We start from the raw sequence: 25,380 nt of genomic DNA, 5'->3' as shown, positions 1-25,380 counted from the left end.
TGAATTATGTAAAGAAAATGTATTGTTACAGAAAACGTGCAAGAAAAACAAAATGACTGCAACAATATACACAATAATTGGAATAGAACTTGGGCACTTTATAAACAGATTTCTATCAACTTTCCTTCCCAATGCCTCATCGGGGTCAATTTAAAAAAATACATCACATCTGTACACTGCTGGGTAACATTAATGTTTCCTTAAAAAAAGCAGAAATTCCTACTGTTCTTTCGTTTCAGGAGAAATTCCCCACATTTCCCACAAACCCTAACAAAATGACTCATGAAGATAACCATTAACAAGACATGCATCAAGGCAGACAGACAAAAAAGCATGAGAGGATCATGATGCAGAAATCCTGCAGAAACATGTTCTTTTCCACATTCGGGATACAGAGTGACAAATGAAAACAAACTTAATAAGCCTGCTTGTGGTTCGGTCAGGTTGGCTGTGCTGGACCTGGGAAAAGTTTCACTGTTACACTTCAGCACTCCTGTGAGGAACATTCATGATGAGAATCCGAGCGTTTCTTCGTTGCTCCTTTCGGTCTCACACACTCATCGTCATGTTAGGAGAGTACTGCAGATAAACAGAAACCTCACTCATATGCAATACAGAAAAATACCACAGGCAAGGAAAATATTAAATGTGTGCCTGCAACCTAACATGCTCCTTTAATAAAAGCCGTGTACCTATAAGCAGTCATACTGTTATACTGTTTTATATAGAATTGTATATAATTTGTAAAACAATAACATCACTTTATGTTAAATAAATATATTACAAACAACTTCCTGTCATGTCTCAGGGTTCAATTGTATAGAAACACCCTAAATAGATTTTCATTTTAATTCGTCGTAATTTTGAATTAAACCTTAAAGTTGACTTTTATTTTCACCTTTTCTCACTATTTTCTCTTTGACTAAATGTTTCCTGCATTATCCACAATGCCATCTGACTGCCTTCTGATACCTCACTCGGCTTAGACAGATCCAGCTCCAGAGCTTTAACATTTATGCTAATAGCGCTAATGGTTTTCCTCTTGTTTTTCATGTTTGTCATTTTGATTTTATTTTTCATGTGGTTCAGGATAGAGTTTTTCTGTTCATAAACAGAGCTTGATATACCGTATCTAACATTCATTGCAGGTTTATGGCTAAGCAGTAAACACATTTTGCATATCACGGCTTTATACAAATATCAAGTATCTGCATAAAATTACAGAAAAAAAATGTCAAGACTCAAATGTAACTGCAAGGTCTGCTGCATGTATATGCTTTGGAGGCCATTTTATTTAACTATAGTCCACACTAATTAAGTTAATGTTTTAACTCGCATATATACCCTATGTATCCAAAAGTATTGGGTCACCTGATCTTTCCTGCTATATGTGGTTCTTTTCCAAACTGTTACCACAAAACTGGAGGAACTTTAGACGTCTTTAGATGTGCTGTAATAAAATTTCGCATTCACTTGAACTTGGAAATCCAAACCTGTTCCAGCATGGCAATGCCCCTGTGCACAAAGTGAGCTCCTTGAAGATCTGGTTTGCATGCTTTAGAGAGGAAGATCTTGAGTGGCCTGCTATTGAGCTCTGATCTCATCCATACTGAACAGCTTTGTGATGAATGTGAACACTGATCTCCTAACATACAGTACCGTACTTTCGTAACACCCTTGTGGCTGATGAACGCAAAAATCCATAAGCACACTCCAAAATCTAGTGGAACAACTTCCCAGAAGAGTGGAGGGAATTATAAGAGCAATTTGGGACTAAATGTGGAATACATTGCTCAGAAAATCACATAATAAACTTATGTCCAGGTGACCCAATACTTTTGGAAATATAGTGGAATATATATATATATATATATATATATATATATATATATATATATATATATATATATATATATAATATGAAGTTCTTGTTTATTTATTACATAGGCAGTAAAAATTGTATTCTACATCTACAATGAAAAAAAAAAAAAAATCCACTTCTGGAGCATTTCACCTCCATTTCCTGATTTTTAGCTATCGATGCTAAAATGAGCTCTCTACAATTTTTCTCCTTTGATGGTTAAAAAGAGAAGTGTCAGGAACTTGGTGACGTACGCTCTCGTTCTGAAATGGGTTGAGGAAGCTGTTTGCTATTTCCCCATCGCCTCGTGGCGTACTTGGCTGGGTGTTCATACTCAGGTTCCCAGGGGAGCTCTGGCAAATGTGTAGAGAAATGACAGAAATGTTACCTGCCTTTACATGGACATGAACCAGAGTCTCTCAGGAAAGCAAAGAATCCTCTCTTACCTTTGGGAGGCTGTCAATGTCACCTGATGCTGATGAGACAAATTAAATTGCGAAGTCTATTAATGAATGGAAAAAAGACAGCAGAGGACTACTGACATAAATATGCTGGTCATGCTTGTACCTAATGAGCCGTTTAGAGGATGAGTTTCTATTCCAGCAACTCCTCCCATTGCACCATCAACACAAGGACCAACAGGAAACTAAGGCATCACAAAGAAACCCAAGAACACAAATAACACAAATGCATTAAAATCTCTTTATATCTCTGTTCAGTATTTTTGATCTAACAGTTTCCTTTTTCCACACTACATTAACCTAAGCTGTTAAACCAGTAGAGAGATCCATTATAATAAAAAATAAACATTAGCAAAAAATAGAACAGTGCTAAATATTTGACACTGCTGATTTAACACGCTCCTTTGTCACTGCCAAGAATCTCCTTAATCTCCCTTTCCTCTTCCATATTTAAAATATAGTTGAACAAAAACGCTTCTGTACATCGTAAATACACTGCACTTCCGTGTTCGTTTCCCTGCTATAATATATATTTGTTGAAATTGATTAGACTCCATTTTTATTTTTATTTTTTTGCTTCAAAACTAAATAATCTGGCAACCAGAGAGGATTTTTAAGATAGTCTCTCTAAAACTTCACAGGTAACTTTACTTGCATCCCACATAATTAAATAACGACTAGCAAATTAGTTAGTATTTTTGCCCCAGGTAGACTGTACTGGAGTCTTGGTTTGCATATTGCAAGGAGTTGGATAGGTCGTACATTTGGCCTGTTTCCATTTGGAGGGATTGAATTCATCACACTGTACATGTTGTCCCCGGAACTGGTCGACTCTGAAATCAAACACAAAAATTGTTCCACAAAATTACATAAAATCACCATTATTTAACATACACTCACACTTTATATCCAAAAGTTTAAGGACACCTGATCATCATACACACACTGTACTGTACATGCTTGTTAAATATTCCATTTTAGATTTAGTTCTCTCGTTCCTGTTACAGTAACTGCCAGTCTTTTGAGAAGGATTTACACTAGATTTGAGAATGTTGCTTGGGAATGTCTGCTCATTCAGCTACAAGAATGATGTTAGGCAAAGATGCCTGTATGCATGTGGCATTTCAATTTCATTTCAAAACAAATTTGGCAAACCAGGTCTTAATACAGGTCATTTTGGGCATTTTATTGTCATGCTGGAATATGTTTGGGGGTTTTAGTTCAGGAGAAAGAAAAATACAATGCTGAAGTATATAAAGACATTCTATATAATGTGTCTTCAAGTCTGTGCCAAAAAAAGACCCACATATGGACACAAGGTCATAGTTATGTATCCATATAGTGTTTGCTATCAGTCTGCCACTGTAATATCCTCCCTGTGGACATTTTAGATTGATGGTTTAGTGATACTGGTGTGACTTGATGCAGGTTCAGTGTTTTACCTGCAGGACTGGGCATGACTGGTGTCCCTGGAGCTCCTCCTCCACTTCCTGTTGGACCCTATGAATACACTCATTTAGCTTTAGTCAAACTGTCTGGCTTTTTCTATATGGAACAGATTTTCTTTGTCAAGAAAACACCTACTGTGTAACTCCCTGGAGATGAAGATGAGTATGGAATCTGCAGTAATAAAGAAGGTCAGAGTGTATAAACAAACTGTTGAATAGATTATTGTGAATGTTTACTGACTCTTTGGTTTGGGTTCTAGTGCACTTACTGCGTTGGTGTTTGGAGGATTTATCCAGGACCTCCCTCCTCCTGAGCCCTACACACAGGAACAAAGCCAGCAGTTCTAATTGAGCAGATTTGGGCAGGTATAAAGTTAGTCAGTGTCACACTCACATTCCAGGCATTGTTGGTCCCATTAATGAATGCACAGGAGGCCTCATTCCACCTGCCATGTTCTGCAAAGACGCCATCATCAATGGTCAACCAATTATTTTGGAAATTACACTTGTGCACAACTGATGAGAAGAAATGGTGTGCAAACCTGTGGTCCAATAGAAACCATTCCTCTTGGAGGCATCATTCTCTGCATAGGCCCATTCATGTGAAGATGACCTGTGGGAGAAAGATCTTTCATGAAAACGCTTAAAAGATATGGAGCGACAATACACAAAAATCTCACCATGCTGTTTTGTAGATTGGAGTCTCATTGGTTAAGCTTCTGAGCCAGAAATAATTCCATTTTGATATCAAATTCTGAAGAACTGCCAAAGAACAACTAAGAACTTCTCATTGATAAGCAAAGACTGTACTGAATCTTAAATGTAAGTCAGTTTGGATTAATGTATGTGCAAATGTAATACATTCGCTGTAATATAAATTCCTTAGACAGAGACGAGTGGGAAATCTCACCTGGCTGTCTCATATGATCCATCCCACTTAAGAGTGACTGGCTGCCTGGGCCCATTGCCTAGACAAAACTTAAACAAATTAGTGTGTCCAATTATCTTTACAGAGACTGAACATATTAAATGTATGAAACACAAAGGGAAATTAGCACTAGAATGTAAGACTGTACCTGACTGGGCATTCTGAGGGGAGCTCTGGGGCCTCCGGGGCAACGAGGCGACATGAACTGCTGTTAAAATGCAAGAACAAGACGGTCCTCTAAAACAAAGAAGCCTGCTAGAATACTTACAGCTGATATTGCCTGGAATATTCTGTGAAATGTTTAGCAAGTTCTCACTGTAATTGGCCAAAGTTATCTCTTTTAATTTGTCCTAAAATTAAAAAAAAATTAAAACAAGACACAACCTATTGACTAGCACTGAATAACACCACCAGAGGGCAACATGAGACCTACTTTCATCCACAAACACCAACTTTGCACAAAACCACCGAACATTATGGTAAAATTTTACTTTAATAGCTGGTTTAACCCTGAGCAGATCTAAAAACAAACTAGAATGTTTATACAACGGCTTTAACCTTACACACCCACACACACACACACACACACACACACACACACACACACACACACACACACACAAAAAGCTGCCAGCAATGAAACATTAATTGAACAATGAATGATCAATGAGTGCTGGTTTAAGGCCAATCTAAATAAAATAAACTAATAAATCCCTTTATAAAAATAAAATAAGATAATAACATAAAACCTTGGATTTCTGTTTTGGCTGCAAGAAATTGTGTGCCACAAGGTGCATTCTGAGACACTTTTCTGCACAGTTGTTAAAAAAAAAAAAGGGTTGTGTCACTGTAGCCATCCTGATCAACATCATCAACAAGGATGAGCTGCTCACTGGATGTTTTTTTATTCTATACCTTTGAGACTTGTGCAGAAAAATTCCTAAAAATAAACAGTTTCTAAAATACTCAAACCAGTCTGTCTGGCATTAACTGTATTTAATTAATTGAAGCTCTTGGCCTGTATCTGTATGATGTTTTGCAGTGTGCTGCTTGAACATGAACGTCTGACTACACGAATGAGAAAAGACATGTTTAGCGGTGAGTTTACAATTCGGAGAAATTATCAATAAAAATTCTGTATGCCAAAACTGTATGCCAGTCCTCATGGTTGAACATCCAAAACAGGTTCTTTTATTGTGTAAACTTTTCACAGGATGAATAGGCTTTTATTGGAGATAGACTTGAGACGGGAGTGATGGTAAAGCTTTTCTGGGAGCTGAGCTGAAGGAATGCGAATGAAGAACGTCAGTTGTCATTAGAGGAGTAGAAGAGTGGCTCGGCGTTCGGCTGCTGACATTAAATCAATCTGTTTATTCTCTGCTCTCTGAGTGGATCTCTATAAATTCCACATTGATGTACTCCAGAGTATTATTATTGGCAAGCGTGCAGGAGCGCAGGCTTTTTACAAAAAGAAAAAAAAAATAGCTAAACAAGTACAAACACAGACTTCCTTTGTAACTAATGAATTCCCGATATCACACAATAACAATGTAATACCAGTTTCTGGGAAGACAAATATAAAAATAAAATTCACTATCATCTCCCCATATGTTACAAACCTGGGGTGAGTCTAAGGGCTCAATAACATGGTAAAATGTGGAGAGAGAGAGCAACAGAGCCATTAACCAAAAGACACAATCCCAAAAAAAACCCAGAACACTATTTTTTATGACTTTGTGTGTTGTGTACAGGCAAATCTGACTGTCAATTAAATCAGAGCACTGAGCACACTGTACAATATCAGGCAGGGGCACCTGAACATAGCCAATCTCTACACCCTGGAAAGGCTGTTTAATGAAGCCCTAAATGCCATATAATAAAGTAAATGTCATCGATTTCCTCTTAAAGGAAAAATCCACCATTCATTTGTACAGTATTCTTTAAAATTCAGCCTTCTGATAGATTAAAGTCTCAGAGTTAATAGGGATTTATGTCTCATGTCATGTCTAATAAAAGGGAGCAATACATCACTTTATTCTTTCAGTTGTCCAGATCACAACTGTTCATGCTGCACGAACAGATCAGCTCTTAAAGCTTTAACATTCATGCTTGTCATTTCTTATAATTCAGCATATCTAGGTCATAATGTTTTGCATTGTGGAAATGAATTAAGTAGTTGCTTTTTCTTTGCTGTTAAGTGAAACCTGAACTGTTGTTTTTTTTTTTTTTGTAAAACAGGGAAACCAGATCCATAATTCCTTACATTTGACTTGGAATGCTTTTGTAACTGTGCTAGAAATGCCCTGATGTCACATCAGCGCAATTAAACAATTGAGAAAATCAAACACCACAGAGAAATTAGCATACGAGCATATGAAGCCAACACATATTCATTGGATGTGGTCTTTAATTTTCACTCATGTTTTCTTTTCAATTAAGGTTGATGCATGCCAATGTGTTTTATTTTTCCTTTTTGTACCTGGAAGAATCCAGGGGGTAATGACATTCCCTCTCCAGAAGGTAGATTCCCACTTGCAGGGCTGGGGATGGCTGCTGCACTCTGGGAGGAACACACACACACACACACACACACACACACACACACACACACACACACACACACACACACACACACACACCATACAATATCACATAATTTGCTAAGGAAAACCAAGCCTGCAGTTTTAAAAATGAGGAATGTTAAGACTCACTGATCAATCCAGCGAGTTTAAGGGGTTAAACACCAACATTCGGTGAACACCTACACACAGTACATGTACTTTGCAGGATTGAAAACACAGAGAGGAAATCCGAAACAATAGCAGGTTGAGAGAGCCTTAAACCGTCTGGCAAACTCATTTGGTCCACTGAATAATTAACAGTGCTGCTGTTGAGTTACTAGTTTTTCATGTGTAGGGTTTAGCTCACTGCCTGCTTTTAATAGAAAAGATGCAAATTCTTCCCAGTTCACAGTTGGGCATCTGTTTATTGTCAGTATGCCTTCTTACAAAGTTGAGATGAAAAATAAAAATGTAATAAAACTTTTTATTAAGTAGCTGGTTACTAAAATGGAGAGACAGAATAAAAGTTAGACACCCAAGTCTCACTGCATTCAATCCAATTCACCAAATAAATTAATAAATAAAACCAGTCACTGTTGTAAATCATTCAGTATCACATCAGTATTCACATCATTGTTTTTATAGAAATGGACAAAATACTGTCATAGACACAATGTTATTAAAAATAGCTGGCAGGTAGTACAACCACATTGTTATTTAAAGTAGGTAAGAGAAAAGTGGTTGTGAGGTAGATGTTTGGTTTATATTTCACTAAACTACTAGTAACAAGTTTTTTGTATGTTATAGGAAACTCATAACAATATATCTTCAATATGACATAAATGCTTCCTTCCTCATTTTAAATCCTGTTTGTGTTATTTCTTTTATCCTAAAGTGCCATATATATTAACATTTTAATAACAATTTTTTTTTTGTTTACTATTTTTTATAGTTTTTTAACATCTACAAAAAAAATAATAAATTATCGCTAAAATTCGACACTGTATCTGAACCAACTCTCCAGATTATTTCGTTTAGTGATTGAATACTGATGGAGTTCAGATCTCCAAGCGTGGGCCAGAAGAAAGCATTTTGTGAGACAGAGTTTCGTTAATGAGTCAGTATTCAGAAGCATGCAGACAGCAACAATTCATCACAACAGACATCACAGCTGCAACATCTGACCGCAGGAGAAGGACAATGAGGAAGGTCAGAGCTGTTTCAGATTTGCATATAAAAGTAGGCACCTTTTCAAAACATTTTAAGTAACTGGTGAGCAATGTAGCAGCATTGGTTTAGTTTCTGTTCAATAATCTAAAAGGATGCGGGTCAGACAAGAATACACTGCATGCATACCCTCTACACTGAGGTTTTAATTTGACTATATGAAACAGTTCTTTGTGCACATATTCTCCAGGGATCACGATCAGATTATTTGTAAGTGAGCCGTGTCTGCTTATCAGTCTTTATTGATTAGATGTGGTGTTTTATTCTCTGTGTGTGTGTGTGTGTTTAACTTCAGTAGAGAGAAGGATTCCATCTCTCTAATTATTAGAGAGACGTGGCAAGAATGACAAGTGGCTTCGTCTAGACAACCCCTGCGTGGAATAAGCATCTTTCAAAGCCAAAAAAAAAATTGTGTGTGCTGCCGAACAGAGACATTAGCAGGTTTAATTTCTGTAACATTGTCCTGCTTTTCTGTTTTGTAATAACATTGTTTACACAGTCTCTAGACAGCTGGTTCAGTCTAATCATTCTGTCTGAAAATCTCAGACAGTGGTGAAATGATACTGAGACTGTCTTATTCACAAAGCAGCCAAAACAGCTGAGGTAGGTCAAGGTGATGACAGCCTGTTTCAATCAGGACAACTTTTATAACAACATCCTTGTTAAAAAAAAAACTAAAAAACACTTCCTTAACCCATTAGAAACGACTTTATTTTGGGTATTCACAGTAAAAGAAAAGCTACAGATCTACAAGCAGGTTCGAATTTCAGGAATTTGCCCAGTGGTTTCCCAATTCTCCTCTCTTACGCATGCTCATGGGTATCTGACAGGTGGCTTGAGCACATACACACAGACACACAGACACACAGACACACACACACACACACACACACACATACATACATACACAATGTAACTGTGTGGTCCACTGTCAACAATTTCTCGTGTGTATGTACATGTGCAAAGTAGACAACGATGGAGAGAAAGTCAAAATTCAGCGAAAGTGTGAGGATACAGAAACTAGCGGTTGAACTGTAGTGAATCCCGATAGCTAGATTGTATAGCTTGGCTGGATTAAATGATCACAACAGCTAGATTGGATAGCTAGGCTGGATTAACATTTACATTCACATTCACATTTGCGGCATTTAGCAGACGCCCTTATCCAGATCGACGTACAAAGGTGCTTTGAGTCTCTTGCAATTAATACATTTACTGATCCTGGATCCTAGGTAGATTGGATAGCTAGTTTGGATTACAGATCCTGATAGCTAGATTGGATAGCTAGGCTGGATTTACTGATCCTGATAGCTAGATTGATAACTAGGTTGGATTTACCGATCCTGATAGCTAGATTGGATAGCTAGGTTGGATTACAGATCCCAAAAGCTAGATTGGATAGTTAGGTTGGATTACACGCCGAAGCTAGATTGGATAGCTATGCTGAATTTACCGATCCCGATAGCTAGAGTGGATAGCTAGGTTGGATTACAGATCCCGATAGCTAGATTGGATAGCTATGCTGGATTTGCCGATCCTGATAGGTAGATTGAATAGCTAGGTTGGATTTACCGATCCCGAAAGCTAGATTGGATCGTACTTGCTGATAATCGATAAATCAACCGATAGTTCTAAAAATGGATACTTTTAAAAAAACACAAAAACACTCCATGTCAAATAGTACTGAATCTAACCAAAAAAAGAAAAATACTTAATAATAAAAGTGTGCTAAATGAAATAAATATATTCATTAACAAATATAACTATAAAATGAATAAATTATCATTAATAAATATAGTGCTCTTAGTGCAGCCACAGTGTCACGTGGATAAACAAATAGCACGTGGCATCAGTAATTCGCCTCTAGAGGCTGTTCTCATAATGACAGCAGACCAGAAGCGGGTATCAGTATGGATTTTTGACGACACCTGATAGCTCCCACAATCAAATATCAGTGCTGATTATTTAATCTACCTCTAGTAGAAACTGTGAAGGAGTATAATTAACCGTAAAAGTTGACTATATTGTAAAGTCTAATCATATCTATTTTAAGGGGCAAATCCTGTAAGCAAATTCAATGGCCAATTTAGTTCTCAATCGCTCTGGTAAAGCATGCTTTTTAACAAAGTATTCAGTTATTATCCTAAAACCGATGCAGAGGGTAATATTTAGGATTTTTGATCAGAAGCTTGTGAATTCAAATCCCAGCACCACCAAGCTGCCTCTGCTGGGCCTTTACGCTAGAACCCTCAGTTATATAAATGAGATCATTTAAAGTGAGTCTGTTTAAGAACATCTGCCAAATGCCATAAATGTAAATGTAAACCATGTGAGTAATGGACATTATGGACAAGCTGAATGTTGAAAATTCCTTGGACATGCAGAATTTTTGTGTCATGTGTATGCAGCAAATAAAATCTTAATGTGACTTACAACTAGCCAGGAAACCTCTCCAAAATAACATAATGACAGGAAATATACAGATGCCAACACCCTTTTTTTCTCTCTCATCCTTCCTCACTATTCCATCCATCCATCCCAGCTATGCCATTAACCCACTTCCTGTGTAAGCTTTGGGGAAAGATGTAATTTAAAGACAAAGAAGGGGAAAAGAGAGATAAACTTTTGCTCTTTCATTGCCAGTGAACTTTGGAAATTTAGTGAAAAAAACGTGAGGAAGGAAAGAAATGCAAGTTGAGGGACATCAGGAAAAGGGGAAAGGGACACCAGGTTTTACAGTTATGACGGCGTTTATGCAAGTTTACTACAATACTGCATATGGCACCAAGTCATGAAAACAATTTTAAAGAAGTATTTACAATAAAACAATTTAGAGCTTTTGCACTATAATCGTTAAAGTGCTTTAGATAAGCCTTAGCCCAATTGTTCCAGACATATTTAATCAAAAACCATTTTAGCTTTACGATAGAGTCCTGGCCAACATTAGTTTCCACTTGCCATTAACAGCGGCGGTTTGATCTTTCTGCTTAAAATGCAAATGAGACCCCAAAACAGCCTCGATCTCATTCCTCCTCTGCATTTTTGGGGATGAAAACCTTCATTAACACGCTTAAATGCCAACAAAATATTACAAGCTATTTCACGCTGGCATGCTTCTCATCGTGCTCCTGTTTACGTTTAAGCGTGTCTGAACACAATGAAAATGAGCGTGTTGGAAACGCTGGCTCTCGGCTGAACAACTTTATGTCAGCAGGAAATCTGAGTGTTACACAGTCTAGTGAATGATAAAGAGGAGATGTCTGAAAGGAGTAGATTATAATGTCATCACAGTGAAGAAAAAAAACGGAAACAGAATTTTATGTAGCTTTAAAAGAAAACATGATCATTTTAGATAAGCCTTTGATCTCAGCAGTGATTAGTGGTTTTACAGGAACATAAATCTCAGGTGACAGACATTTGATGCATGGATTCTGGAGTTAATATTAATATCTTCAAAAGACGATAGTAAGATGCCTCTTTTTGATGGAAGATTCAAAAATAAAAGCAATTAAGTTGTGTAGTAGAACACATCTGAATAATCTAATGGATTGTTATTGTCATACCTAATTATATTCTATACAATTTGTAATTAGCTATTGCACATCTAAATATTATTTCACTATTTCTCACTACCACTTTATCATAATCTAATATATTTTCTCGTATTTTATAATTATAGTACCTCTGATTTTATGCACAATTTTCTGAGCAGCCGAACAGGTTTACATTTTACTGCAAGTATTCCTGTATATAACTATGTTTGCGACAAATTAAATATCTATAATTTTGTTTTAAAATGGGAAAACTGGAACAATTCTAACATTCATATTTACTCACATATACTTCAAGTGCATATCAATGTTCATCTCTGAGGTATGTGTGGAAACTACATTTTGCTCCGTATAGTCAAAAACTACACTGTAAATATTTCTGTCATTTTTTTATGTGCAGTATTTGCTTATTTTGCATGCTCCTGGTTGCAAGAAAGAAATCAAGAGAGATCATGAGTACAGCCTGAGGTAACTAACACCTGAAACAATTGTGCTGCATATTGCTTCAAGGGTCTCAGAATGTTAAGCATATTAAAAATACACAGTCACAAACACACACGCACACACTTTTATCAGTCATCTCCTATTCATCTTTTCATCTCAATCCAAAATGTCCTCAGTTTACTACAGAAACAAAATAATTGGTTTTGTCATTCCAATACTTTTAGAGGGAACATAATAGTAACTAGTTTAGAGTTTAAATTGATTTTCCTAATGTTCATTGAGGTTTATTGGATTTTTGAACAGTATTACAATTGACCCACGAAATGTTCCAACTCCCATTTGGCATTTTTTTGTCTTTATACTTTCTCCCTTTTCTAAAGAATACTGTTGACCACAAGGGTATGACATCATCCTTTATGTCCCTTCACAAACCATTCATCATCCCTCCCAGTGTTCATCAACCCTCTTTTGCTGTCTCACAGCTGCAGCTGCTCTAAATCCCAGTAACAACATAGCAGCTTGTTAGAAAAAAAAAAAACTGACAGACAGAAATAACATGTCCTTATTTGTTGTAAAGCACAACAGTTCTAGTACAAAGCTCGCTGTAAGCGAGTCACTCACATAGTCATGGAAAGCTTTGGCCTCACTTGAATGTTCACAGGTTTCTCTCCGTTCTGGAGCTGCACAGTAAAGATCCCAGAAGACACTGCAAAGCAAAGCAGGCTCTACATTAATTAACCCAAGGTTCGTCAAAAAGAGATTTAGTTGTGCTGGATGTGAACAGCTTACCACCACCAGGAGTGTAGGAACCCAGGTGGTTCTCCCAGCGTGATGTTCTTCTCCCATCGGATCTGCCAGGGTCAGACAGAGAACAGAGGATGAGTGATTGCAGTCTCACTCAAGAAGTACTGCTGAGTCATAGCTCTAGAACGTAATTAATTGCAGTTTATTCCTGGAATCAAGGCTATAACCAATGAGAGAATAAAGTCTGTATTCTATAAACCTATCAAGGTAGTGTTTAGTTGTACTATCCACAGGTTAGATCACGTGTTTTGAAACAACTCATGAAATAACTATTCAACATTTATCATTGTACGAGTCATCTGCTGCCTTTGAAATCAATCATTCAAGAAGAATTTTCACTTTTCTGCAAGCTGATCAAAATCCTTCTGATAAAACAATGGTTCGGAGTTGACTAATACGAAAAAAAGGGTAATTGTGCAATTGTACCCCATTGCTTATAAGCTAAATATTTCAAATCGAATTAGAATCTGGAAATTAAGCGCTGAGGTACAATGGGTAGCGCTGTTGCCATCAACGCTCCGGGGTCATTCCTCATCTTTTCTACAGTAACGGCTAATTAACAGGCAGTTGCATGGCAGATTCTTCACATAATCTAAGTTTAAAGATTCTCAGTGGACAGAGAGTGAGGAGCCCCAGAGCTTGAGGAGCCTGAGCAGGACTTTGTAGTTACTCAGGAACATGGTGATTTTGCAGTGGTTTGGGCTGATTAACTTTAATAATAGTAATAAAATAATAAAATAGCAGGCTGGTGAGAGAGGAATTCGGAATGTAAATGATAATATTAAGTTACAGTATTATATGTAACTGTAATAAGATAAGAATTATGTACAATTCTTCTACATAGAGTATGTCATTCTGGATGTGCTGAGAGAAATCCAAAAAGAGCACTGGGGTGTTAAACTCGTCTCTGTCGCTGACATTTTGTTACATAAAACATGCCCTGTCATATTTATTCCTTTTTTTTAAAAACTAATACAGAATGACAAATTATTACATGCCCTAAGGCAGTGCTTTCTACTCAACATTTGCATTTATGTTCGAACTCGTGATTTTCAGCAGTGAGCTGCCTGGATGAGCTGGCCATGATTTCTGTCCACACAATAATCCATCGGCTGCTGTAAACAGCGTGGGAGTGCTGAGTGCCAGTGTTATCCATTGTGCTTGTTTGTGTAAGTCTGTGTCCCTGCTAGGGAGATACAGAAGGGTTATTTTAGGGGGCCGCGTGGGCTGGCTGCATGGCCAGGGTGGCAAAAGATGGGAGACGCAAAAAGGAAGCAGTATACAATGGGAGGGAATGTCTTTAAGATTGTCTTATGTCTTGCTCGTGTTGGAGTCACAATATGCTTTGGGTGTCTCGGAAGTCCCAGTGTTTATGGAGTAAATTTGTTTTCCTGTTTTTTTTTTTGCCAGACATGTTTTCTTTCGAAAAAATTCAATACTCTTTTTTTATTTTTTTTTGTTTTTATGTTACGTTTTTACATTTATATTAATTTATATTAACTTAATTAGCTATAAGAATTCGATGTGTGTTTTTTGAATGCTGTCTAATTAACAAAGTGATACCTAAACCTGATAGCAGATTATTTCTGAACTGTACATTTTAAATATAGGATTGATACAAATGGTTACAGATGTGTGGAGGAAATTAAAACTTGTTGCGGATCGGACTATTTTCCAAGACCTGTGATCTGATGTAACTGGTCTTTCTGAGCAGACCTATTGAAATCTAAAATATCAAAAATGAAAACAAAACCTTTCTCCGATCAAATATCTACATAGTGTATGTGTGAGAGCCCATATAGCTGTGAAATAATGGTACGTCCTGTGCTGTAAGACACTAAAGCAACATGGTGGATGCTAATACTTTGTCCTTGGCAAAGTGTGAACATGTACACGAGCAACTGTCTGTGCCTCTTTGAGCTCATCTGCACGCAGAGCAACTCAATTAGCCTGGAGCAAGGACAAAACCAGGGTGTCCTACAGCTTATACACGGTTATCTGTCTAAGCTTCGCTCTGTGGATCCCAGGTGCATATAACAGCAATGATTAAACGTACTGCTCCGAGTAGACATTATTTAATGTGATGTTGTGCTGCCTTTACCTACCTCAGAGAGGAAGGTCTGTGCTGATTTCTGAGCTCCAACATGTAGCAGATATTCATAAACATAAAGTGCTAGCCTGCAGGGGACAGATAAAAGAAAAGAGATAATAAATATAAAAATAGTAGAGACCTACCTATCGAATTTTCCCCATTTTTCATAATGATTGCATTGCAGGAGTATTGTAAAACCGATATATTATACTGACATCCTCTTAGCACCAAGCCGACTCTCTCTGAGCTTCTGTTGTGTTGCCTGTTGTGAAACGGCACAGGCGTGATGACACCATGTGTTACAATATTCAGTGTCAGTTAACACCACGTCTTCGCGGCATGAAATATGTCAGCGTATCTAATAAGAAAGCGTCCGATATGACGTGATACAATTCAATATTTTGTACAATTTATTCTCCAATAACGATTCTCTAAATCACATTGAATCACTGCAACTCTACTTTGGACCACAGTACATAAAGGAAACCCTATGGATTACTATGAAGGCTTTTGTCAAACAGCGCAAATCGAGCGTGGCCATGACTGATGCATGATACTGTTCTTTATTATTATTGGTTGATCAATAAGACCATCTGTAACTTTGACAAGTAAAAACTTTTTTATTTCTGTAAGGCTTTAAACCTGATTTGGTGACATACCAATATTAGAGATATATTAATATTTTGTGTACACAGGTGTACATTAGGAAAGGGTGTCTTCTTTTTTAAGCGTCTTTAAATGCAACTGATTTACTTTAAGATGAAGAAAGTCAGAGAATAAAAATCAGGAGTAAAAAAGGAGGTGTGTTAATTTATTTATTTTCTTTTTTTTTTTTACCTTGTTGCCATATCTAAATCACATGTAAAATAATAATAATAAGTGGTCAATTATTTTGTCAATATATGAATACCCTAAATTAATAGCACTGCAAAATCATGTAAAAAAAAAAAGTAGGTCCACTGACTTTTTCTGATGGTCCTCACCATTTCTGCAGATTTGAAATGCATTTTAAAGGAACAAATCCCAAGTGTGTGTGGTGGTGGGAGGCAGTGATGTCATGTGAGGAAGCCAGAGTTCATCCAAAAGTTATACACTTGGGGTCAAAAGCCTTGGCAAACCATGTCTTTGTGGAACCCTGAACTCGTTTAGGCCCCTTATTTCCAGTGAAGTGGAAGCATACAAAGACAACTTATGGCAAAGGTTTAAGGAAGGCCCACATGTGAAGATCAGAGGTCAATATGCTATTTGCCATCTATTGTATATCAACTATTAAATCTTACATGAATATGCTAAGCAATTTTATTTTTAATAGATTTGAAAATCTATTGGGGAGCGGTTAAACAGTGGTTAAGGCGCTGCGTTACTGGTCACAAGGTCACGGGTTCAAGCCCTGGTATCACCAAGCTGCCACTCTGGGGCCCTTGAGCAAGGCATGTATCATGGCTCACCCCAGGTTCCGCACAAGCTAGGATATGCGAAGAGAAGAATTTCACTGTGATGTAATGTATATGTGACAAATAAAGGCTATTCTTAGATTTCATTGAATAACAGACAGAATTGAACTTGTAATATCCATATAATATGTCCAGTACTTGCATTATATTTTTTGCAGCATCAGTTCTTCACTACAGTTTAAACTGTTAAACGATTACCTGTCATGAGGTCACAGCCGCAGCCCCCCAGTTCTCTCAAGAGGTGTGTGGAGTAACAATGCTTTCACTGTCTGTCCATGATAACAGAAAACTCTTCTTAAAAAGTTATAATGCGCAGGAGAATAGTAGCCTGTACTGCATAAATGATTAAAATAGAGTTCTTATTAATCAGTACATTTATATTTGATACTCAAAAGCAAGTCTTCTTTTAATCTAGTAGAAATGAACAAATATTACTTTTACTCTGGTGAAGGACTGATGTACTTCGTTCATGTTTGGATATGTCTGTGATTATTCAAAAACTGTTCAGGGCAGCCATGCGATCCCAAACTGCTTAGGCTGTGGAACCCACTAAACGTGTGTAATTCAGCTAGATGCTTACAAAGTAAATGTGAAGGCATCATAAAATAAATTGAAAGCATACTCAGCTGAGAGCTTGGGAGTATGCGGTCTGTAATAAAGCTTGGTGTTTACACTCGAGGAACCCGACTAAGAGAGAGAGAGAACAATTTAAACAGTCCATCATACACTATGAGCATAGAAGTGCTTATTTTTCCTACATCCTGGTGCATGATACACAAAACAGAGGATGTGCAGGATTTCAGCAAACCTCACTAACACCTACAGACACAGGACGCAAAGGCATATTGACAGTACCGACAGAGTAGATTCGCCTTTCTCTCTCATCTCCTTCCAGAAATGGATACTACTGCCTGAAGCTTATATGCACGTAGGGTGTTGACCTGAACTGCACATTGAACAATGTCTTGTGAAAGGCACATATTTCTTTTTTTTTTTTCTATAAGCATCAACAGGAATCCCTGAGGGAAAATATATATATAGGACAAAAATAAATGTAGCAGAACCAAAGGGAAGAGTGTTCACAGAAGGAGGCATTTCATGTGTGAGAGAGTGGTGTAGAGGTTGGAATAATGATAGCAGATTTTGTGGAAACTAAGATGAAAGAGACACAGGGTTGAGGGAGGAGACCCGGATGCTGGAAATAAGTTTAAAGTTAATACTCCTGAGATTCTGCCAGACTCACTGAAGCATCGAAATAAAAAAGGGGCTGGAAAGAGGGAGAGAGACTGCCCTGAAGAACAAAAGGTAGAAGCTACAGAGCGGAACAGAAACTGCTTTCAATGTGAGACTGGTTTACTAGATAAACATTTTACAATCTCTGGACCATAAAGCAAAAAAAAAAGAGAGGTGGGCACATCATTTTAATATATTATACCATTCTGTGCATAATAACATTTAAAGAAGAAATGCACATATAATTCACATATATTGCTATCAGTGATTTAGAAAATAAGTCATAACGAGACCATCTTGACATTTGCAATATGTAAAATGCCTTTGCCCAAACATTAACAGATTAGCTTGACATTTATATATATTTCCCCCCATGCTGCGAATCTGCTTGTCATGACCCAATTAGCTCTGAAGAACTTCTACATAATCAAAGAAAAAGAGGATGAAATGGTACACTACTGATGAGTAAGACCATGTGACCACCCGCACGCATTAAAAGGAATGGAGAGTGCAGACCTGCGTGCCAATAAAACGCATTCGGTAAACGAGTCACTGAAATGTCATCTGTAAAGATGGCTGTTCTGGACGAAATGTGTTTTCCAATGGCTCACTGATTCACAGATGGACAAGTTCAAAACAAGGTCTTGAAAATGCAGATCCACCATGTAAATGCACCATGGACAAAATGATGATCATTAAAATGCTATATTTGACAGATTTGGTATGCAGTGCAATATTTCAGGCCTATTAAATTGAAAAAGCCATAATATAATATACTTAATGACCGGCTTGTTTGTCTGGAAGCATTCGGCAGCACAAAGAATAAAACTTGCTATATATATATATATATATATATATATATATATATATATATATATATATATATATATATATATATATATATTAGTATAGTAGTAGAGAGAGACAGAAGAGGGTGGGGGGGAATTTATTTTTATAGCCTTCCATCTTTTATTTAGCAAGTATATGAAATGAATTAGTTGCAGACACTTTATTAATGGTCATTTATATTAGTTATATATAAAACAGGCATTTTCTTTACATACACACATATTCTTATATACCTGCTACCTGTAACTGCAGATCCAAGGACCTATAAAAGGCAGCCATTATACGAGACATTGATGTAGTATTTTTAGAGTTTTTAGTATCAGTGTATTAAACAGTCACAGATAAAACTGATGCTGAAAAGTCTTAAGGATGACAAACGTACTTCCTATCTGAAAGAAAGGCTGTTGAGGAAGCTACTCTTTACCATAAGTAGTAGCTACAACTAACATGTTTTGTAGACTAAATTTAGCTTGAATAGAATAGAAAAATAGAATTAATAAAAAATGTATAAATAAATAATGCAGCTTTTTTTATTAAGAAGAATAGAAACACTTGGGCATTCACAATTTTTTTTTCCTTATACTTTGTCTGTAGAGCTAGAGACAGAAAAGTAAAAGCGATGAAATGATTATGAATTCAGCCACATTAGCTCTACACTAAAACTTTTCCAAAATAAGTTTTCACTCTCTGTCTCATATCACCTGAGAGGATTTAGCAGCAAGGAAAGGAAACGGGGCGTTCTATAATCATGAACATTTCTCACACAAATAAGAGATTTCATATCCAGAGGAAGATAACAAAAGCTGCTGACAGCAATACAGCAACACATAGCAAGAGCACAAAATCAGTAACAACAAAAAAATAAACACAGAGAAAGCAAAGGCAGGATAATAAGTGATGAAGTAACCGAAAGAAAAGAAACATCGGGATGGAAACAAAATTGCTACCATGGGGATGAAAACACATTTACGGAAAGGAAAAAAAAAATGCTCACCTCAGTCCCCACACAGGGTCAGAAATAACAAATGGACACAGCTGCTGAAACTGTAAACGCGTACTACAACAACTTTACATAATTTTCTTTATAACCTAGAAATTACAGTCAGTGATTAATAGGTAAAAATTTTATTGTGATTGTTGATGTATTAATTTATTTTTAAGTAGATTTAAATAGCTGTAAACAGCAGAACTGTACGCAGACATTATGGCCAGTTTACTGAATGACATTGATTAAAGACTGTAATAACTGAGATATTTGGTTTCTTAATGTTGCAAATTTAATGAATTTAAGGAAATTTTTATTTTGCTTTTCTGCTTTGGAAAAACGATTATATTGAATTATAAAAAAGGGAGATTCAGTGGACAGGTTTTCTGTTGTTCGGTCATTAAAAATGTTTCTGTACTTGGAATTCAAATCTATATTGTTTATTATCATTAAACTAAACAGAGGTTTGGAATTTATTCCTGTCTGCTTGTTTAAGCAGTGCTATTAGTTGCTATTTAGGTTTGTTTGTTCACATTCTTACTCTAAGACTTCACTGATAAATTAATTATAATAACCAGTGGTGCAGCTCCATTATTAATCGCTCATACTGTGTAATATTTCAATGATGCAATATGGTTATATAATGATGGGTTAACACGTTAATAATGTGGGATTATTGTTGGATCAAATGTAGGATTGATATTAACCTTTATTTGTAAATGATCCAAAATGTAACACCGACTGACCTTCATCCAGCATTACAGACCAACTACAAGCAAACAGGTGAATCGAAGGTTCAATGAAAATTTTACAACAATAATAATAATAATAATAATAATAATAATTAACACTATTGTTTAAAAGGTTGACCAGATGGACTAAGGTAAAATATCCACAAAAGGGATGAAAGTCTTGGAATGGAACATATCCTATTTCACGAGTGCCAAAGTCAGGTCCTGAATGGTTGGATAGAGATTCAATCTTCTGAGTCCATGCTGGTGTTGATAAATATCTGATTGGTGGGATCAAGCCTTAAAAGTGTTAAGGAATAACATAGAGACTAAAGTCTGACTATCCTGCACTTATAGCTCCAGATCAAGGTAAATATTAAGACACTGGTGTATCCCAAGATCTTGAATGTGGATCTGAAGCCTTTGGACCTCCTTCAACAAATCTAAATGATTCTACAACAATGCTCATACTGGGCACATGGTATCGAAGTAAAATTATATAATATGTCTCCATAAACAACCTACATGTCAAGATAATCCAGTCAGGACCTACCACTATATATCCACACACACCACTAATTTATCCCACTCACTCACACACACCACACAGATTCACCTCGTTCTCTAAGTGAAGGTTTGAAGACAAACTGGGCATGCGCGCAGCCACGCGCCCGCACAACTCCGACTGTTTATCATGAACTCATCAACACCTAAAATAATAACTTATTACTACAATAATAATCATTTATTCATTGCAATAATCATTTATAATAGGTAGCCTATGAATTAAAAAAAGCGAATTTTCCTGTGATTATTCGAAACCAGGAAAGATCTACATTTGGGTTTGTAAACTTCATAATTCTGAATTTTTCCGACCAACAACCACGCATGTGTAACATAACATCCATCCTACCTACTTTCGCTTCTTATACCGGATTTTACCCGCAACTGTGCAGGACTGGAGCGCCTTCAGGAGTTGTTCCCACTCAAACAGTCGAGTCTAACAGGATGAAATAAAAACCTGCGCACAGCTCCGCACTCGCTCCTGAAACACCGGAACTGTCTCTCGTTTTCTCTCTCTGTGAATTCGCCTGTACCGGGTTCCACACTGGCCCTGGTCCCCCCCGCTCATTCCCGGTGAAAAGGCGAGAGAACTTACTTTTCTCGGGCTTGACTGTCCGACGGAACCCGCGCGCTCTTCGAGTACATGCTCGCGTAGCGCGCGCTGTACACGGCCGCGGGCGGGCGCGCGCGCGCAACCTGTCAGCCCATCACGCAGTCAAGCCGTCACCATGGCGACACGCGCTGTGTCTCCCCACCATTGGGTGGACCGCGGTGACGAGCCACGCCCTCCTGCTGGACACCCACAGAGGCGCTGCTGCGAGGCCACGCCCTTCCAAAACCTACAGGTTTTTATGATCCCACATGGATCTCAGTGCTGCACCAGGGCTGCACCAGGGCATTTCTTTGGGGAAATGTGACCTTACAAATTCAGGTTCACGATCCAGAAATAATAATATGAATGTCAAGACAATGGGCAAATGATATTATGCACTATGTATGCATGCTGTATAAATATATACATACAAATATGAATGCATTCAGATTACAACACATACATACATATACATACAAATACAGATAGACATAAAGGCAGCAATACACAATAGGTTTGGGTTTAGAGAGAATAATAATGGGAAATATTCAGTCACTTTCTTAGTATAACTATATATACATAGAGCCTGATGTTACCTGTTAATTTATATGACCAAAATAGATAGATAGATAGATAGATAGATAGATAGATAGATAGATAGATAGATAGATAGATAGATAGATAGATAGATAGATAGATAGATAGATAGATAGCATAGTACAGGTAGACAGCAATGAAATTCATTGTAGCATGAACCAGAGGTGCAAATATTAGCATTTTGCAAATTGACAAGTGCAAAAATATATGTAAATGTATGTACAGCGAATAAATACAAAGGCTCTGTGAAGCTGTTGAGCAAGTAAGAATCTATCTATCTATCTATCTATCTATCTATCTATCTATCTATCTATCTATCTATCTATCTATCTATCTATCTATCTATCTATGCATACATATATTTGTATTTATACATGTTAATTGATATGACAAAAATAGATAGATAGATAGATAGATAGATAGATAGATAGATAGATAGATAGATAGATAGATAGATAGATAGATAGATAGATAGATAGATAGAGAGAGATAGGGAGATAGATAGATGTGTAAAACATAATCTTGGATATGCTTTGGATTTGCTAAAAATTATACACAATTATATTTATCCAGTAATGATACAGAATGCACAGAATGGAGCAGAAGTGAATGATTACTGGCAGTAAAATCATTAGAGCATTAATAAGACATCAGTGTCCTAGCAGTGCAGAGTTCAGTAGGGTGATGCTACAGTAGTTGGACAAAAGCTGGCCCTGAAACTGCTGGTTCTGCATCCTGGTCCTTAACAGTTTGTGACTTGAATGTGAAGAGTCCCTGATGATGTTAAGCGCTCTGCAGAGACTGTGATGATACCTTCACTGTGATGAAGGGAGTCGGTGGCAGGTGGTTGGGTTCCAATGATGCGTTGGGCAGTTTTTAGCTACACTTTGCTGGGTTTTTCATGAATACACTGTGGAGCAGCTATACCACACCGCAATGGAGTAGGTTAGGATGACACCTAGTTCAGGTTGCACACAAAATGATCATTGTTTTTATACATAGAGATGAGGTTTACACATCTTTATAACAAACTGACTATAAGCAATCATCATTAAGCCTACTCATAACAATGGGTAATGCCTCAGGCCAAGCTAGAGATAATCTTGAACAGGAGAAGTACTTTAGGGAATTAATTAAGTGAATGAGAACCGAAGTCATTTCAAAATCACCTGAAGGCTTTTCCTAAAAAAAAAAAAAAAAGACAGATTGTATTTGAGTCTGCACATTCTCACTATCTGAGAACAATGTATTAAGACTTTGGATGCTGTGAAGAACAGATAAAAAGCAGTTGCATTTATTTCATTAAGTCTGTTTGACAATAACAGTTGAAAAAAACACTACAATTACTGTTTTATATGAATAAACATTCACAATATCAATATAACATACTTAGATTTTTGAATATACTGGATAAGAAATATAGATTGCTATATTAAAGACAACATGTGGTACATTGTAGAAAATCTTCCCAGCAGCAACAACAACAACAATAATAATTAAAAGGTTGATAGTCGAGTTTTTGAGAGAGTTTTTCAGTTTTCAAAGGGAAAAAAGTGCTAGCGGCCATTTTAAATCTTAAATCAATGATTCAGAAATATTATTCAGTGCACACTGCCATCGTGTGGTTTAGTCATGTAAAGTTAGTTTCCTAAAATATTCCCAATTAATTTTTCAGTAAATTAGATAAATATGAAAGCTATTGAAGGTGCCAGGTACATGTTTCCTGTATACTATTAGATAAGATATATAACATCTTTTTTAAGCCAAATTGAAATATATTGTTTTCTTTCCAAACTCTTTCCCTTTAAGTCTATTTTCACTACTTTAAATTCTATAGCTTTATGTATCAGGACAAAAAAATCATCTGGTTCTTATTAGGTCAATACAACATCAGATGAACAACAATACATGACATATTACTCTGTGTCTTTATCACAAACATCAAGTCAAAATGGAGAAGGACAACTTATAATTACATTGCTTGTAAAGTCTTTCACATCGTTGTGAAGATATTTTGGCTCGTTCTTCTTTACAAAGTTGCTTTGGTTCATAGAGGTTTGTGGGCATTTTATTTCTGCACAGCTCTCTTGCATTTCAATCAGGTTGAGGTCTGGACTGTGACTGGGCTATTGCAACACCTTGTTCTTTTTCAGCCATTTTGGTTTAGATTTGCTGGTGTGCTTGGGAACATTGTCCTGCATGAACCAATTTTAACCAAGCTTTGTTAGAGAGATGGCCTCACATTCAACTCTAGAACTGCGAGTTGCTCAGTTTCTGTGACTGCAAAACAACCAATCACCCATTCACCAAAGTGCTTAACAAAAATGTGGCGTTGTGCATTTTGGTCGAACATCTCCACTTAGGTCTGGACTTTCCAAAGGACATTGCTTCAGAAGTCTTGTGGTTTGATACAACATTGCAAACCTAAGCAGTGCTTCCGTGTTCTTTTTAGAGAGAAGAGGATTCCTCCTGGCAACCTTTCCAACAAAATATACTTGTTCCCTCTTTTTTAAATTGTACCGTAAACTTTCCAATTGAACATAATGTCTGAAGTGTAGAGTTGCTATTTTTTACTGAGCATTGCACTGTCCTTCGGGGTGAATGTGTTCTTTCTTTAAAGTTTTTCACTTGTGAACAACCTTTCTCTGTGTAGAATGGGGATTTATTTCAAAATTGCCTTATAACTCTTCACAGATTGATGGGCAGTGATAATTGCTGTCTTTCCTCCTTGGCATTGTGTTAACACACACATGAATGCTCCAGACCAGCAAACTGCTAAAACGTCAGCTTTTATAGATGTGATTACACTTGCTATAAGGGCACTTAATAAGCAGAAACTGGCTGATACTTAGCCTCTTAAAACCTATGGAAGAAGTAAAGGTGTACTTTGCTTTTCTGATACATAAAATCATAGAATTAGAATAGATGGTGTACATTATTTTTCATATGACTGTATATTGTCCAAGTTTTTGATAATGCAAGTATTTATTGCAAATAT

General features: G+C 36.8%; 1 protein-coding gene across 1 annotated transcript; it reads right to left on the bottom strand.

The window, feature by feature from the left end:
- On the bottom strand, positions 1-21,939 carry ssbp2a (single stranded DNA binding protein 2a). The gene is given in 17 exon segments (XM_046842000.1): positions 1-579; positions 2,116-2,214; positions 2,308-2,336; positions 2,429-2,507; positions 3,085-3,155; positions 3,765-3,822; positions 3,907-3,942; positions 4,040-4,087; positions 4,161-4,226; positions 4,313-4,383; positions 4,681-4,738; positions 4,847-4,906; positions 7,178-7,258; positions 13,103-13,187; positions 13,271-13,332; positions 15,391-15,463; positions 21,789-21,939. Coding segments are annotated over 17 exon segments (1,056 nt in total). The 5' UTR covers positions 21,839-21,939; the 3' UTR covers positions 1-549.
- Positions 21,940-25,380: the final 3,441 nt, after the last annotated feature.

The sequence above is a fragment of the Silurus meridionalis genome, chromosome 27 (assembly GCF_014805685.1).
Source record: "Silurus meridionalis isolate SWU-2019-XX chromosome 27, ASM1480568v1, whole genome shotgun sequence".
Taxonomy (NCBI): Eukaryota; Metazoa; Chordata; class Actinopteri; order Siluriformes; family Siluridae; genus Silurus; species Silurus meridionalis.
Note: the sequence above shows the minus strand (reverse complement) of the source record. Positions and strands in the feature narration are given on the sequence as shown.